The 17,927-nt window shown below is 42.0% G+C and overlaps 2 protein-coding genes across 2 annotated transcripts in view; one reads left to right on the top strand and one right to left on the bottom strand.

The window, feature by feature from the left end:
• Window positions 1–17,927, bottom strand: part of LOC309632795 (uncharacterized protein) — an 80,054-nt gene that overhangs the window by 53,029 nt on the left and 9,098 nt on the right. The window contains exon 2 of the mRNA XM_082400632.1: window positions 14,614–14,776. The gene's annotated coding sequence lies outside the window, so the exon portion shown is untranslated. The remainder of the gene's footprint in view (window positions 1–14,613; window positions 14,777–17,927) is intronic.
• LOC309633476 (olfactory receptor 2S2-like) lies at window positions 7,415–14,601 on the top strand. The gene is given in 2 exon segments (XM_082402353.1): window positions 7,415–7,442; window positions 7,445–14,601. Coding segments are annotated over 2 exon segments (1,029 nt in total). The 5' UTR covers window positions 7,415–7,417; the 3' UTR covers window positions 8,449–14,601.

The raw sequence follows: 17,927 nt of genomic DNA, 5'->3' as shown, positions 1-17,927 counted from the left end.
ATTCTAACCAGGCTATGACAAGGCAACCCAACCACTACCCTGTCAATGTGGTATCAGAGGAGGCTGGATAGGGAGGTGGGATGTTTATATCTGCTGGGCAGTAACAAGTCCCCACGCCAACCCACAGTGTCAGTGGAGACCACGTGGGAAGCTCCTCTCCTTCCCACTTGGGTGGTATCAGAGGGGGCCTAAAGGAGGGTCAGGACTTGTGCCTGTGCTAATGAGGCCACCCCTTCCCACAGTGTCAGTGGAGGCCGTGGGAGTAGTACTAGGCACTCCTGCCTCTGCCAGGCAGAAGGGAATCAGCAGAGCCCTAGTAGGGAGCTGAAATTCCCACTCCCCACCCAGCAGTAAGGAGAATCCCCTCCTCCCAGGAATACAAGGCTGGTTCAATATTCAAAGATCAGTCAATGCATCTACCATATTGACAGGCTAAATAGGAAAAAAATCACATGATTATATCAAGTGAAACAGAAGAAGCTTTTGAAAAAACAACACTCATTCATGATAAAAACTTTCAGCACTGAACTGGAAGCCCCAGCCAGTGAGGCAGGCCAAGAAAAAAAGACTACAAATCTAACATTTTTGAAGGAAGAAAAAGAAACTGTCATCATTCACAGATATTATTATTACCTACTATATAGGAAATCTAAAATAATTTAGAGATATAAGTATTTAAAAGAGAGTTGAGCAAGATTCCTAGACAAAATCAATGTTTTAAAAAACCCAATTGCATTTCTATATTCCAGCAGCAGATTATGAAATATTTTTAAAGATATTGAGAAATATAAATATAGATATTTATATATTAAGATATAAATACCACCATACAGGGGTAAACCTAGTAAAACAGCTCCAAGACTTTTATGCATACAATTATAAATTATAAAATGTTTTGAATGATATTAAAGAGAGAAATACTTCTCATTCATGGGTAGGAAAATTCAGTATTATAGAGATGTTAATTCTCCCAAAATTGATCTCTATATATTCAGTGTAATCCCAAATTTTTAATCCCCAGAGTTTAAGAAGCTGGTTCAATAATTTATATGAAAGAACAAAAGACCAAGAACAGGCATGACGTATTAGAAGTACTGGAGGGGGGGAATAAAGGGGTTTACCCTACAAGAAATCAAAACACACAATAAAGCAATATTTATTAGGGCAGTATAGCATTGACACAGGAATAGATGAACCAATGGAAAAGAATAGAGATCCCAGAAGCAGATCCATTTATGTTGGGAGACTTGATATATGACAGAGATGGTACTGCAGACTGGTGGAGAAAGGATGGGCTATAAACACAACTAGGACAATTGGGAAGACATGTGTGTACCAGGAGAAAAGTATAAAATAGTTATAGCAGCATTCAGTTGGGAAGCAACCCAATTATCCATCAAAATAGAACGTATAAATAAGCTGTGCTACGGTCATATAATGGAATATAGCAATACAAACTAATGAGTTTAGCTACACTTATAAATATGAATGAATCTCGCAAACATAATATTGAATGAAGAAACAAGTCAAAAAGAACACCTACAAGTGATTTGATTTTTAGAGTTCAGAAAGCGGAAAACCTAAACTACATTGTTTAAAGATGCATCCATAGGTGATAAAATTCAAGAAAAGCAAGGAAATGATTATAACAAAAGTAGGGAGTGTGATTATCTCTGGGAGGAGAGAGAGAGAGAGCTGGGAGTGGGAAGGAATACCCAGGAAGATTTCAAGGTGCTGACAATGTGGCAATGTTCTACTCCTTAAATTAGGTGGCAATTGCTTTATTATTCTTTAAATTAAAAATATATGTTTTATATACTTTCATATGCATTTACATATATGTGCTATATTTCACATTTTTAATCATTTTAAATACCAAAAGTTTTAAATACTGCAATGAGATGTCACTTCTCAACTATCAGTTTGGCAAAGACCAAAAAGTCTCAAGACCAACATATTATGTTGACAGAGTATGTGAAAACAGACATTCTCATATACTGATAAGACCTTGTAAATTTGGCAATATCCATAAAAATTACAAATGTACATAAAACATATATTTTTACCACATGTGCTAAATTATAAATATGCAAGGATGTTTGTTGTAGCACTGATTGTAATAGCATAAGATTGGAAAGGACTGAAAAATCTAAATGTCCTTCAATATCAGACTGGTTAATTAAATGATTATCTATATTTACAATGGAATATATGCAGACATTTAAAAGAATGAAGCAGTACTACATATGTTTTATTCAAGGTATAGATCTCCAAGGTATATTGCTAAGTGAGGAAAAGCAAGACAGTAAGATAGTGTGTATCTGTGCTAACTTTATTGTGGAGACAAATTTAGCACAAATACACAATGTCTTACTATCTTGCCTTTCTTACTTAACTATGCATAGAACACCACTGGAGAAAAAGCATACAAGAAATTGCTAATATTGTTTGCCTCGAGGGAGAAGAACTGGGTGACTGGAGACAGAGGCTTAATTTTATTATACCTTCTATACCTTATAAATTTTGTTCCAAGTACAAGTAATACCTACTAAATAACAGTGATGATAATCACGATGATTATGATGATGATGATGATGGTGATATCAATAATGACAAAGAGAATTAGATGTATTGAGATTGAAATCCCAGCTCTGCTGTTTACAAGATGTGGTCTTTGGTAAATCACTTAACTTTTTAAAGTCTGTTCCCTCAAATAAAAAAATAGGGGGATAATAAATACAACCTCCCAGGGAAGACTGGAAGTAGATACTTAACATACATGCATTGTTGGATTTTACTGAACTTACATAATGTGTGTAAAGTGTTTGTCACAGTGACGGGAACATGGGGGAGCTCAATGAATGTAGTTAATTCTGCAGCAGCTGCTGCTGTTAGATATCTGTCTGCCTCCCCATTCTGGGTGTCTAGGCCTTCACCTTGGGGACAAGGTGCTTGGCCCCTAAAGCGAGCACTGGCTTCTCTGAGACCCTGGGGAAGGCTCAGGAGGAAGGCAGCATCTGCTGTGCCCACCTCTCCATCTCCAGTTGGCCATGTCCCAGTCACTGCCTCTAACTGCAACGGACGGCGGGGATGTGGAGCCCCCAAGTATGCTAAGCCCCAGCACTCTGTGCACAATCGACATTCCAAAGTTTAAATTGCTTCTGGGACTAGCAGGGTCCCTGTAGGAGTCCACGGCTGCAGCTTCAGGACTCCCTTCACTGCTGGGGAAAATGGACCCTTGGGATTCCTCAGCCTCAGACAAGGATGACAGGTCCTGTACAGGAAGAGTCTGTAACTGAGATACCCAGGGCTCAGCCAACACAGCTGGGAGGAAGGACGTGAGAGAAACAACCACCAGAGCCTAAAGTTCCCATAAGGATTCAGGGGGAAAAAGAAGAAAGAGGGTCTCAGAGGTAAAGGAAGTCAGGCAGGGGAGTGTCTGGGTCTTTCCCTGGCATCGAGGGTCTGGTCCTGGGGTGCAGTGAGGGGTTGAGAACTGTGTCTGGGATCAGGAGACTCAGAGAGGCGGTCACAAGCAGGCCACAGGCGGGGAGAGCTGGGCTGTGACGCGGACAGAGGTAGTTGGCCATGCCTTCTGCAGAGCATTTCCCAAAGATGTACTTTCCCCTCCCCTGCCTCTGCTCTGAGAAACCTTCCCGCAGCTGATGCTGGAGCAGGGAGGAGCAGCTGAGAGGAAGCGCTAGGCAGTCCACCACGCTCTCCAGGGCTCACCACTTTCCAAGCCCCTGCCCTGCCCTTGCTGCTCCCTCCTCACAGGAACCCAGGGAGGGAGGCAGATGGGATTCCCGTCATCCCCCTCCTGCAGAGATTTCTCAGAAGAATGGTCTTCCTCAGGGTCAGAGGGTCAGCAGACCCGAGCCTGGTCCATCTGGTTTCCAGTCTATGGCTAGTTCTTTCTGTTTTTCTCACTTTCCTTTCATAATTACTAAGATTTTTTCCCTCTGAATGAATACCAAGTAACTTGTGCCCATTGTATTAATAGAAAATGGGGTAATACTGAAGAGGTACAAAGAGGAATCCCTCCCTTACTGATTTTGCTATAATTTCCTTCCGGTAACTTTAATCCACACATATCGTTTACCTAATTGAGATCATAACAGTGTGTAAAATTTTGTATTCTCCCTTTTCATTTACCATTATAGTGGAATAATATTATGGTGTAAAAAATCACAAATATAACTTTAATTATATATTAAATATATAGATATAATTTATGTTCCATTATAGGAAGTGGCATAATTTACTTAGGCATTTCTTGGTGGACAGTTATTTTGTTTCCTATTTTCACTTGCTAGTATTGCTATGTAAAAGCCTTTACTGTGAGACACTGGCCCTCTACTCTCATTGATTCTGTAGAATTATTTCCCAGAGGTGGAATTGCTAAGGTGATGGGTATGCAGGTTTTTACTTTTTCTAGGCAAAGAGCTCCTCAGAAAGGCTGTATGAACATGTAAGGGGCTTTTTGACTACCCTGAGCTGCCTCCACTCCTCAGCTACCTGCTGGCTCCAGAGACAGGTAGTGGTGGAACCACTAGCCAGGCCAGGTCCTCGGGACAAGCCAAGGAGCCACACCTGCACGTACAGCCCCACAAAGGTGAAAGCTTCCGTTCCTCTCCCTGCTCTCCCGGCTGGCCTCCTCTCCCTCCTCTCACTGGGCTGTATGAGTCAGAGCTCTTTGTTTTCTTCCATCCTGAGTCCCCTCCAAAGCCTGACACAGCCCTACTTTATCTCCCCTACACACACACACACACACACACACACACACACACACGCATACGCACACGCATACGCACCCGCGCGCGCGCACACACACACACACACACACACGCATACGCACACATGCACACACACCACACCCGAAGGAGTGGGCAGCCACCTTTATCAAAGACTGCTCCCAGCACGGGATAGTCCACAACAGAGCTGGGATGCCCAGGGAAGCACCTGATTCAGCCTTCTCAGGATGCACGTGGGGAAACTGAGACCTCAGGAGGAGAAGGGACTCGCTCAAGCCACAGAGCAGACCCATGTCATGGGCAGGGGCGGGTCCCACAGCTCCGGTCTCGGTGTGCAAGGTCTTCCTAGCTGTTCAGTTCATCCTGATCGAACCAACTTTTATTCAGCATCTCCCACGTGACAGGCACTAAGATTTCCATGGATGCAGCTCTCACGGAGGTCAAATCCTGTGTATCACTCACGCCCACACCGTATTGTTCATGGGCAGGACTTTCTGTGTGCACAGATTTGTCTGCTGGGAGTGGACATGACGGCTTCTCTAACAGAAGCCACTTTCCTTGGCTTCTGCCAGCACAGCATGTCCTTGTCACTATCAAATTTTGTTTGTGACACTGACCATAATGTTTACTTTTCATTTCCTGGAAGAGCTGGGAGAGACACTGGGAGGAATGTGAGATAAGTTGGGGCAGAAGTTCATGGCGGGGCACACACAGTGGACCTGCCTCGAGAAAACAGAAACATCCTCATGTGCTGAGGGACTGGGGGGAGGGTAATAGGCTTGCACAGGAAATACAATGAAACCCGTGATTGCATAATGGGGGAGCCGTCTCCTGGGTTAGGTCAATGGCTCTCTGCTGGGTGCAACTCTGCACACTCCTCTCCTCCCAGAAACATTTAGCAATGTCTGGAGACATTTTTAGCTTTTACAACTCAGGGAGTAGGTGCTACTAGCAACTGGTGGGTGGAGGCCAGGGATGTTGCTGCTAAACATCCTACAATGCACAGGACAGCCCCTCACAACAAAGAATTATCCAGCCCCAAATGCCAATAGTGCTGAGGTTGAGAAACACTGGATTCAATTCAGGGCAGGAGCTGAACTGCCTGACAACACATCTGACATAAACTCTTCCACCATGAGTGAAGCAAAGGCATGCTGAACAAAGAGATGGATCAGAGAATATATAGAGCTGGTATTGGAGAGACAGGAGCTTTCAAAAATCTGTGCACCAAGACATCAAGGCAACTATTTGGTGGAAAGAACTCAGAATTGGAGCCTGCAATCCAACCCCAGAGAGAAAATCATTCAACCCCAATCTGTCATTCAACCCCAGAGAGAAAATCTTCCACTCCTCCGAGCTTTGGTTACTTCATCTATAAACCTTGAATGACAGTATCTTCTTCTTGGGGTGTTTCAAAGAATGTGGCACAGAGTAGATGCTCCTTAATATTTACCACTCATCTTCCACCATGCCCCCACTCCTACACACACACCCATTGCAATTAAGAAGGAGCTAGAGAAATATTATCAATGAGGATTCTGAATTTAGAGTCTGAGCAATTGCAGCTAAGAGACTAGAAATCCTCTACACAAAGGCATATAGGTCTCCCTATAAGCTAGTTGCTTGTACGGAACCCAAGGATGGGGTCAGAAAGCCAGAATATTACACAAGGATAAAATATAGCATAAAAGGACAAAGGAAAAACATTTCTTAGTTACCTCTGGCTAAGAAGTTCACCAATATTCCAGGGAGATGAGGTTAGAAGTTAATGCTGTACAGCCTACTATCTGGTATGTGTAGTTCATATGGTTATTGATCACTGAGTTAACTGGTTAGTAAGCTGCACAGTTGTCAGCCCATAGTGTGTGTTCAATCACTCCAATCAATCCTGTGTTGACTTCATAAAGTTCCTCCCCATATAGGAAGCTCCCCATATATTGCTATCAATCTGTATTAAAACAGGCAGATTCCAATGCTGACAACATCAAGTCTGTGTCATTTATGGTAGGCAGACTGGAGAAGTCATCCTCAGTATGGTTGAGTCTTTACCTGGGCTTGTCTCTGTCTGGAAGTGGATTGACATTTTATACAAGTTTTGTAGTCAAAATTTAAAGAGGCTTTAAAATTTACTGGTTCTAAGAATTGGATCAGCTTGGGGATTTTCCTCCCTGAGAATCTAAGAAAACTCAGATTAAATGAAATGTCTACACATTTACTTTAAAGAGAAATCATTCATAGGATTTTCCAGCCGCTAGTCATAATGTGGAGGAAAATCTCTCCTTGACTGGGGATCAGGTCCGCTGGGGTCAAGTCCTGTCTCTGTCACCAACTTAGAAGACTCGGACAGGTCACTTCCTTCTCGAGGTCTCAGTTGCTTTTACGGGCAATGAGAGGATGTAGCAACTCCGGAAAAACCCCTCACACACCTAGACTACTTGAGGCCCTCGCCCAATGCTGGCCCGTTGTAAGCTCTGCTCCAACTCTGACCTTCTCTCGTGTAAGAGCTGAGGACACCCTGCTGTCTCTTTCAGTTGTTTTTCTCTAACACACATATGCTCTCCTATTACGCAGCAGAAGTGACCGCATACCAGATGCCTGGGACTCTTTTCAAGAAAGCCTAATGTGCTACTTTTGTAATTTGCTGAGGACAGAGGGGATATCACATGGAAAAAGCTAATCAGACCTCCCCCCAGTGGGGTTCATTCTCCTGGGCCTCTCAGCCCACCCAAGGCTGGAGAAAACATTCTTTGTGCTCATCCTGCCCATGTACCTGGTGACCCTGCTGGGCAACGGGGTCCTCATCCTGGTGACCATCCTTGACTCCCGCCTACACAAGCCCATGTACTTCTTCCTGAGGAACCTCTCCTTGCTGGACATCTGCTACACAGCCTCCTCAGTCCCTCTGGTCCTGGATGGCTTCCTGGCCCCCCAGGAAACCATCTCTTTCTCCACCTGTGCCGTGCAGATGTTCCTCTCCTTTGCCATGGCAGGGACAGAGTGTGTGCTCCTGAGCATGATGGCGTTTGACCACTACATGGCCACTTGCAACCCCCTTAGATACCCTGCGGTCATGAGCAAGGCTGCCTATGTGCCCATGGCTGCCGGCTCCCGGGCTATTGGTGGTGCTGCTTCTCTGGTACACACATCCTTGGCAATTCTGCTGCCCCTCTGTGGGGACAACATCATCAACCACTTCACCTGTGAGATCCTGGCTGTCCTGAAGTTGGCCTGTGCTGGCATCTCCATCAATGTGATCAGCATAGGCGTGACCAATGTGATCTTCCAGGGGGTCCCAGTTCTGTTCATCTCTGCCTCTTATGTCTTCATCATTGCTACCATCCTGAGGATCCCCTCAGCTGAGAGGAGGAAAAAGGCCTTCTCCACCTGCTCTGCCCACCTCACTGTGGTGATAATATTCTATGGGACCTTATTTTTCATGTATGGGAAGCCCAAGTCTAAGCACCCCCTGGGGGTAGACAAAGAGGATCTTTCAGACAAGCTCATCCCTCTCTTCTATGGGGTGGTGACCCCCATGCTCAACCCCATCATCTACAGCCTGGGGAACAAGGATGTGAAGGCCGCTGTGAGGAAACTGGTGAGTCAGAAATCCTTCAGTCAGTGTTGTAGGAGAAGCCTTCTGTGGTTCTCACCCCCATGGAAGAAAGGACTTCAATCATTACAGCTGCCATTCTAAAGCCAAGTCAACTTAACTGGAATGATCTCTTCCCCTTAAGTCCATTTTCAGGGAATGTTTAACTTTCCAGAGTGTATTTCCTGAGTTTTGGCCACATGTCTGACATTCAACAGATGCCAGACAATAAATCCTCTAATTGAATGATGAAGACATTCTGATAACATGCTAAAACCAAGGAGACAGGGACCATTAGAGCAAGCCTAATGGCCCGTGTTGTGCCTAAACTGCAGAGTTAGTTCAGAGAGGTAAGATGGCTCTCACAGCAGCTTTGCCACCCCTGTTGGAATCACAGGGAGAGTCAAAGGAACAAGGAGGAAGTGGACATTTTCATCTTGGACTTCTGTATGTTAGATTGAGTTTGCCTGAAATGCTCAGAAGAGACAAAATTTGCCACATAGAAAGACTTTGGGTGAGAATAACCTATTTTGATTAAATAAATTTCTTTTTTATCTATGAGAAAATTGAAGCTATATTTTTCTTGATGCACTGTACATTTGAAACACTGCTAGTCAATCAAATTAAATTGAAGAAGGAGTATAGGGTTTGAATTTGATATTCATCACTTACAGCAATTCCCAATAGAAAAGCTAGTAGTCTGTTACATAATAACTCACATTCTGAAAAAAAAAATAGATGACAGGTAGATAGATAAAGAAAGAAACAGATAGTGGCTACATATGTTTGAAGACTTTGGGGTGGGGGGTTAAAGTTGCCAGGAATTCTCAGAGACTTTAATATACTAATGTACACTGCAAATGTCCAAGAGACATAAAGTCTGTAGCATTTCCTGAGCCTCCATAGTTTAGCACAATAAAACTGGGAAGTATTTTCTTACTTATGACCTTGGGCAGGTTGCTTAACATCTCTCAGCTTATTTCTTCATATTTTAAAAACCTAACCACTTTATTTTTTTTACGTGGATTAGATGAGACACTATAAATAAGTCCTCTGTAAATAGTAAGCAGCATAGAAATATACGATATTGCTAGAAGTATTATTATGAGTGCCGCAGAGTGCTAATGTGCCATGTGGAAGAGAGCAAGATATAGTTCCTATCTAGAACAATAGACACAAAAGATGGATGAGACATTCGAGATGGCAGTGGATGAACAGAAGCGGTTTTATGGCAAGTTATATTAAATTCTGAGAATATTGGAAAACTAAAAGAGAATTTAGAAAAGGAATCCAATTTTGAGAATATAGTAGATCTTGGAAATTTTTGCTTCAAGTGATATTTAAGTTTTCTTATATTTATTAAAAACGAATTGTATAAGACAGGGATGCACATTTTGTTAATAAAATTTCACTGTCTTATGTTAATCAGTCATGTTCCTGATTTCTACTTTGCACCAGCAAAAAAAAAAAAAAAAAAGGACTTCCCTGGTGGCGCAGTGGTTAAGAATCTGCCTGCCAATGCAGGGGACACGGGTTCAAGCCCTGGTCCGGGAAGATCTCACATGCCATGGAGCAGCTAAGCCTGTGCTCCACAACTACTGAGCCTGCGCTCCAGAGCCCGCGAGCCACAACTACTGAGCCCGCGTGCCACAACTACTGAAGCCAGTGCACCTAGAGCCTATGCTTGCAACAAGAGAAGCCACGGCAATGAGAAGCCCGCACGCTGCAACAAAGAGTAACCCCAGCTCGCTGCAACTAGAGAAAGCCTGCAGCTTTGAAGACCCAATGCAGCAATGAAGAGCAGCAATGAAGACCCAATGCAGCCAAAAATAAATAAATAAAAAATAAACCTATTAAAAAAAATATCTTGCTATTGCAAACATACAAGAGTGACATCTAGTGGCAATTTATGCAAACTTCAGACACTTGTGGAGCCGTGCAACATCATCCTTAGATGAGGCTTCAGAGGTCTTCTTGTTCAACCAGAGCTACATGATGCATGGAGTTCCTCTCCAGTATCCCTGATGCCAGTCACCCAGCATCTGCTTGGATACCTCCAGTGACGAAGAATTCAATACTTCCAGATTCTAGCTGTTTCATTCAGCCCTACTAGCAAATTCTTCCTTGAATTATACGAAAATATATCCTCCTGTAGCCTCTACCTTCCCGTCCTAATTCAGCTTTGTGCCTCTATATGAAATGCACCTAATCCCTTTCCCTCTGACATATAAAGATAGTTCGTCCCGAGGCTATTCCCCTCCAGCCCAAACAGCCCCAGCCCTTCCTCCTGTGCCAAAATCACCCAACATTACCCAACTGGAGGTACCAAACTGTGTCTAAAGCATCATCTCGTTCATTCCAGCAATAGAAAGGATGTGATATTTCTGAAAATACCTTGGGAATAATAACACTACTAAGCTAACTCTATTTCCCCAGGGTAACTGAGATCAGACTGACGTTGAGAAACACCGAGAACAAGTCTACCTTCTTAGTAGGCTGTCCTCTACTTTCCTTTCCTCTAATGGCAGCTGTATCCTTTTATATTACAAACTACATGATCCTGATGTAACTGTTAAATTAGAAATCACATAAATTGTTTTCTCTAGGAACAATGTCTAACCCTACTCCAGCTTCACATTTCTTGCCTTTCAATGTCAGTCACCTTTCTTCTAGCCGACGCTTTTAAAAAGAACAAGATGCATTAACAGGAACAAGAAGAGACAACCAGACTGAGGAAATTTTTCACTGACTTAGGTCATCAGTCTTTCTGAAAAAGTATTGACATGACATCATACAATATAGGAACTCATTCCTAAAATCCCCCAAATGAAAATGACTAGAATGGATAAATTCTTTGGGGGGACAGGAATACTATCATGTTATTATACTTATTCAAACAAATGTATTATTTCAACTTTACAGTTCTGGATCTGTGCTTTTTCAGGCTTCTATTTTACTGACCAAATCCCCAATGAAATCTTTCAGCTGAAACTTCAAATATAAAGTGGATCTGCTTTGGCGGAAGCAGGGCAGGGTTGGGGGCAGAATGGAGGTGGGAGACAGTGGAGGGAGGCGGGTTCCACTTGCTCAGCCTGCCCTTCATCTCCACCCCCCAGGGGTCCCCAATCCGGATGGACCACCCAACTCAATTATGATGCATGCCACTGTAGCCAAGAAAATTAAACATCGTAAAAGCATATTTTTGCTCTACTCTCAGAAATAAATGTGAGAATCTGGGGAAAAATTATATTCTAAGAAAAAATAAAGGACCCAATTAACCATTTAAGATTTAGACAATCTTAAAACACCAACTACCTAAGAAGAAATTGAGAAATTGTCAAAGATTGACCACCTGAAGATGTTCTAGACCCAGGGAGTTTCACAGGTGAATGCTATTAAATAAAAGGTTTTAATACTGTTTAAATTATTTCAGAGCATACAGTGAGAAAGATATCTTCCAGATTCCTTTAACCAAGCCAGCATAACAATGATACTGAAACATGAAAAACATGACAAAGAAGGTACAACTGAGAAAACCAGAGACCCATCTCACAAATGTATGTGTCTGTGTATATACATATATTATAGGTATTATACATATATAATAGAATTCAGCAATACATTAAAATAATGTCCAAGTGGATTTACTTTTAAAATGTAAAGGTGGAAAATTTTAAGGATACCTACTGGGATAATTCATCACATTCACAGGTCAAAGGAGGAAAAAATAACCATTTCAATAGCTCCCCCAAAGTCATTTTTTAAAGTTTAACAAATCAAATTCTGAGTTTTATAAAACTTCTAATAAAATCGGAACAGGTGTGTTCTTTAACAAAATTAAAATGTCTCTAATTTTAAAAGTCTGCAACATGCTTAATGATGAATCAGTAGATCAAACCCATTACAATTTAACACTGTTCTGGAAATACCAACCATTTAATTAGAGAACAGAAAGAAATATAGAGTGAAAATAGAAGAAAGTGGGGAATAATTTTATTATTATTGATAACATATACTAATAATTTTATACCTCGATGAAACAGGAAAATTGATTGAAAAGCAATTTTTCTAAAATAGGAGAATTCGGGACTTCCCTGGTGGCGCAATGGTTAAGAATCTGTCTGCCAATGCAGGGGACACGGGTTAGAGCCCTGGTCCGGGAAGATCCCACATGCCGCAGAGCAACTAAGTCGGTGCGCCACAACTGCTGAGCCTGAGCTCTACAGCCCACGAGCCACGACTAGTGAAGCCTGTGCACCTTGAGCCTGTGCTCTGCAACAAGAGAAGCCACCGTAATGAGAAGCCCATGCACCGCAACGAAGAGTAGCCCCCGCTCGTCGCAACTAGAGAAAACCCGTGCGCAGCAACGAAGACCCAATGCAGCCAAAAAATTTTTTAATGTAAACAAATAAATTTTTTTAAAAAATAGGAGAATTCAAGAAGTTGGTTATGAAATTAACAAGCAAAAATCAAGTTTTTCATACAAACAGTATCCAGGAGGAAATATTATGGGGGAAAAAGAATTCGTCTATATTAGCAATGAATTGGAGGGGGGAATACCTAAGAATAAAGTTAAGAATCCACAATACTTACATGAATAAATGCATAATACTCTATTGAAAGAATTCAAAGGAATATTGAATAAATTGAAAAATATAACTCAGATAAGAAATCTTGCTAGTGTTAACTTCTCAAGTTCCTGAAATTAATACAGAAATTCAATGCAATCCCAGTCACTAACAAGCTAACTCTAATTCACACAGAAATAAATTATATATTATATATAATATAATACATATAGAAAAACATGTCAGAACAGCCAGAAATATTTGGAAAAAGACCAACAATGGGAAATTAGTCCTACTAGATATCAAAATGTATGCAAAAGTACAGTAATTTTTCTTTTAAGTTTGGTACTAGTGAAGAAATAAATAGATCATTGGAACAGAATAGAGTCTAGAAATAGACCCAAATATATATGGTCATTTAATACGTGCTAATTATTAAGCTATTGCCTCTCAGCTCCAAAGCTATCCTTCTATACTATTCAGTTTTATGTTGCTGGGCTGGGATCCCAAACCACATTTCTGCTTTGCCAGCTGGCTCCCTATAGGTGCTGCCCACAGGGGGCGCTAGAGGGAGAGTGGAAGGCTGGAGGAGGAAAAAGGGACTTCCTCCTTCTGGTTTGCTCCATATTCCCGTCCTTGTTGCCCCACAATGCCTTTGAGCAGCAGCAGTTGCTTCTTACATCAGTTGGTTCCAATGTCCTGTTTCTTTCCACATTCTCAGGGCTCATTATTCTGGGTCTCAGTTCCATAAGACCCCTCCCCAAATACCAAGATCAATTCCAGAGGAGTCAAAGATTAAAATATAAAAAAATAAAATCTTAAAAGATTCTACTAGAGAATCCTCTGAGGATTCTGGGAAAACAGCAGTTTGTTCTGTAGAATCCATGATGTGTCACAACCCAACCCCAATCCAGCTACTCTACTTTCCTAGAACAGGCAGCTGCTGAGATTCAGAGCCGTGGGCAATGCCGAGGCTATGTGAGAGTCCTAAAAGATGGAAGTAGTGCAGGAATTTTACTCCTCTGTACGAGATCCTGGAGACAAGCATCACGTGTTGGGGCAAGAAAGAGGAAACGCTGTGGTATCTAAGAGAGTCTGGTTGGGCAATTTCTGGACCACAGAGGGGCACGGCTGTTGCTTCCATGTCAGGGTCGCTGGAAGAGCCCAGGGGTCTGTCTCTCTGGCCCAGAGTAGAGAATTATGCAGGTTTTACTCATCTTGGCAGCTTGGGGCCTATTAAAGGACTCACAAGCGGCCAGTGTCTCACACCCTAACGCACACGGGCAGACTACAGTGCCTGGCCCACTCCCAGGATGCGGCTGCCTAAAGAGCACCAGCAGCAGAGCACCCAGCAGCCAGACAGAGGAGTAAACAGAACCTAGAGAAACAAGTCTCCTGATGCGAGCGAACCGCCAGAGGAACAAAAACATGCCAAGAGCACTCCAGGAGAGTCGAGTCCAGCACAAAAAGTCTTTCTGATAAGATGGCAGATTGAACACGTGTAACACAGTGAAGTTAGAGAAGAAAAAACTTGATACGATGCAACTTGAGGAGAATGCAAGGTCAGAGGAAGGTCTGGGGGGAAAAGAGGGAGGAGGTGAATAAGAAAGACTTAAAAGTGTTCAGAGAAGGAAACGCCAGGATTTGAATCCAACTTCGTCTGACTCCAAAGCCCATGCCTTTTGGCTCCAGCAGCACTTACCGAGGTTTCCGGTGGGGCTCAGAGCCGGAAAAGAGCGAGCATATACCCAGCCGGCGTTCAAGAGATTTCAGGAAAATGGGGAGGCGAGCAAACAGGTACAGGTGAACTATCCCGTTCATTCTCCCAGACGAGGGAACACACACCCTGCATCCCTCAAGTCTGGCTGAAAGAAAACACAGGAGCGATTTTAGGCCTAGGGCCCTGGCAAAAAGGCTAGATGTGGCAGTTTTGCCTGCCGTTTGGCATTCTTACCACACCTCATAAGGACTTAGCTCACTGTTACCAAGTGTAAGACCCCTGTAAAGAGATTTGAGTTGCTGCCTCTTCCTGACCCCTCCTCCCCAGCCATACACGTACCCCACATAATGACCAGTCAGTAATGACTTGCTGCCATTACGGCTTTGAAGGTTATTCCACTTTTCAGACAGTGACTCCTTTAATTTTTTAAAGGAGTCACTGTCTGAAAAGTGGAATAATTTAAATTTTAAAAAATTTAAAATAATTTAAATTTAAAAAAATTTTTTTCAGAATAACAATGTTCTCACCCAATGTCATATACTACAAGATTTTTGACTTTTGGTTTCAGGCAAAGACATACTCACCAACTTATTACTCAGCACAGCAGTTTCTAGCTGGAAAATATCATATGGAACAAACAGGAGATGTTTGCCACATAGGGATGAACCCAAATGTATTGCCAAGCGAGACGAATGAAGAGGCAGTACCTCCTGTGACTCTTCAGTGCGCTGTGCACATGCACTATTTTTTACATGTTTTGAAGCATTCGTGTATTTATTTTTAAATATTTTCTGTGATATGATTTTATTTATAGTGCAGATTTTATTTATAGTGCAGTGCAGTTTGAATGCAAGATTACCACGAACCCCCAAAATGCTGAAATATTGTTGAAGAAAATAGGGCAGAAAGAAGACTCCATTTTCCAAAGAATCCCTTCTCCCCCCAGCCCCACCCACTATCAAGTCCTTCTTCTTCCCTTGGAAAGTACTGTAAACTTCATTATATTACATTTTACATATAAACTCTATTTATTTACTTTCTAACTGCTGTTTATTACATAAACTTGTTTTCATTGTTCAATTAATATATTCTTCTATCTGTGAATACTGTTTAGGGTATCTTGGGTCACGATGAAACATATCCTAATTTTTCGTATTAAAATCATTAGAAAATTTTTTCCATCTATTGACTTTTTTCCCTTAGCAGCAAGGTTTTCAGGAATGAATTGACATCCTTAGGCAAAGGATAGGTATACTTTTTGCATTAGCAATGCTCTCTGAAGAGTAAAAATGTAGTCACATTGCCTCATAGAGCTCGTGGCTATTATCTTCAGAACCAACTGAAGCAGCTGGAAAATTTAAGTCCTTAAGATTCACTGGACCTGTCCCTATTCTTAACATGTTGAGTTTGTTATCCTAAGAACCAAGGTTTGGCCTCTTACCACTGAGGGGAAATGGCTAGAGACCCATTGACTAAGGCCCATGAAGAATCAAGTAAACATAAAGATAAGGCTTTGTATCAGTGAGGATTAGGTTTAATCAAATATAGCAGAGCCTCACATTAGTAATGCTTACACAAGATAGCAGCTCATTTCTCTGTGCAGGGTAGGTAATCCAGGGATATTGTGGAATCTCTGTTCCTCAAAGACTCTACCTCCTTCTAGTTTACTGCTTTCTTATTACAATGGTGTAGTCCTTATCCTCATAGTCCAAGAAGGCAGCTAGAGCTCCAGCTCTCATGCCACATTACAAGTGGTAGGATGGAAAGAATGACAAAGAAGAAGGGGAGGGTGCTCGTTAATTTTATGTGTCAACTTGACTGACCACGGAATGCTCAAATTAAACAGTTTCTAGATGTGTCTGTGAGAGTGTTTCCCAATGAGATTGGCACTTGAATTTGTGAACTTGATAAAGTTTACTGCCCTTCCCAATGAGGGTGGGCATCATTCAATATGTTGAGGGCCTAAATAGAACAGAAGGTGGAGGAAGGAGGAATTCAGTGGGATAGCCCATCTCATCCTGCCTCAGACTGGGATTTACACCATCAGCTCCCCTGGTTCTCAGGGCTTTGGACTCAGACTGAGTCTCCAGGATCTGCAAACAGCAGATTGTGGGACTTCCCAGGCTCCATAATTTGTGAGCCAATTCCTCATAATAAACAAATAAATATCTCCTGTTGGTTCTGTTTCTCTGGAGAATCCTGAATAATACAGGGAGCAAAGGGCATATGCCAGCTGTCCTATAAGATAGGTTTCTAGAAGCTGTCATGCTACAATTCTATTTGCAATCCATTCGCCTTAGTCACGTGGCTGTAGTTAATTGCAGGAGATGCTGAGAAATACAGCCTTAATTCTGTGCAAACATGTGACCTAGTTAAAAATTGGGGATTCTTTGATTCTGAAAGAAGAGATGACCAGATATTGTGGAACAATAAACAGTTTCTACCACAAAATCCTCCATAATTCTAATTCTGCATTATATTGTTTTTAATGTAAGAGCTGCCACTCACTCCCAGAAAGCCCCTTGTCTATAGAAACTTACTCAGCTACACTGGGAAAAAAATAAAAGAGTTGACAAAATAGTTTCTTAGAAATTTTATCTCCATACGTATCTGTTTCCCAGCCGGTCGCACAATTGCCAGGACGATGCTAGCTCATGAGAAGATAGCTATCATAAGACTTTGAACTATGGGCAATACACATCAAGTTTAGCTAATGTGGCATTACGAATTTCTTCATCAAGTGATCAACACATTCTTCACCTTTAATTCTCATTCAGGTTCATCAGAGATGGAGCTGGGCAGCATAATTGTGATTTGGATTATGGATACTGGTTTGTCGTGTACATCTAAAATAATAAGTAATATGTTTGGATGTGGAATCAGGTTCTTTGACTGGATCCAGATAATTAAAATGTCTTTCATCTTTTGGGACATGTTCCCAGCAAGTATGACAGTAAAGCTTCACTTTGTGCTTCTCAGAGAAGATGAAATGTATTGATAATAGTTATCACAATTCCCTATCCTATTATCTAGGCTGCCTAAGATCTCATCACGTGTTGTACTACATCAAACACACAGCCAGATGATCCACACAGTCCTATAACAAAGGCAGTACGCTCGCTTCATGCCCCCTTCTGTAAGCTAGGGATCAACAGCCATGACATACATGTATATGTTTATGTTTCAGCTTGGGTCCAAAAGCACCATCATGAAATTCCCATATTATTAATTCCCCAAGGAAATTCCAATGAGAAAAATCATGCAGGTACCAATGGAAGGACACCGGCTGCTAGGAT

The sequence above is a fragment of the Balaenoptera borealis genome (assembly GCF_965194805.1).
Source record: "Balaenoptera borealis genome assembly, chromosome: 8".
In the NCBI taxonomy this organism is placed as follows: Eukaryota; Metazoa; Chordata; class Mammalia; order Artiodactyla; family Balaenopteridae; genus Balaenoptera; species Balaenoptera borealis.
This window is presented reverse-complemented; position numbering and strand designations above follow the sequence as displayed.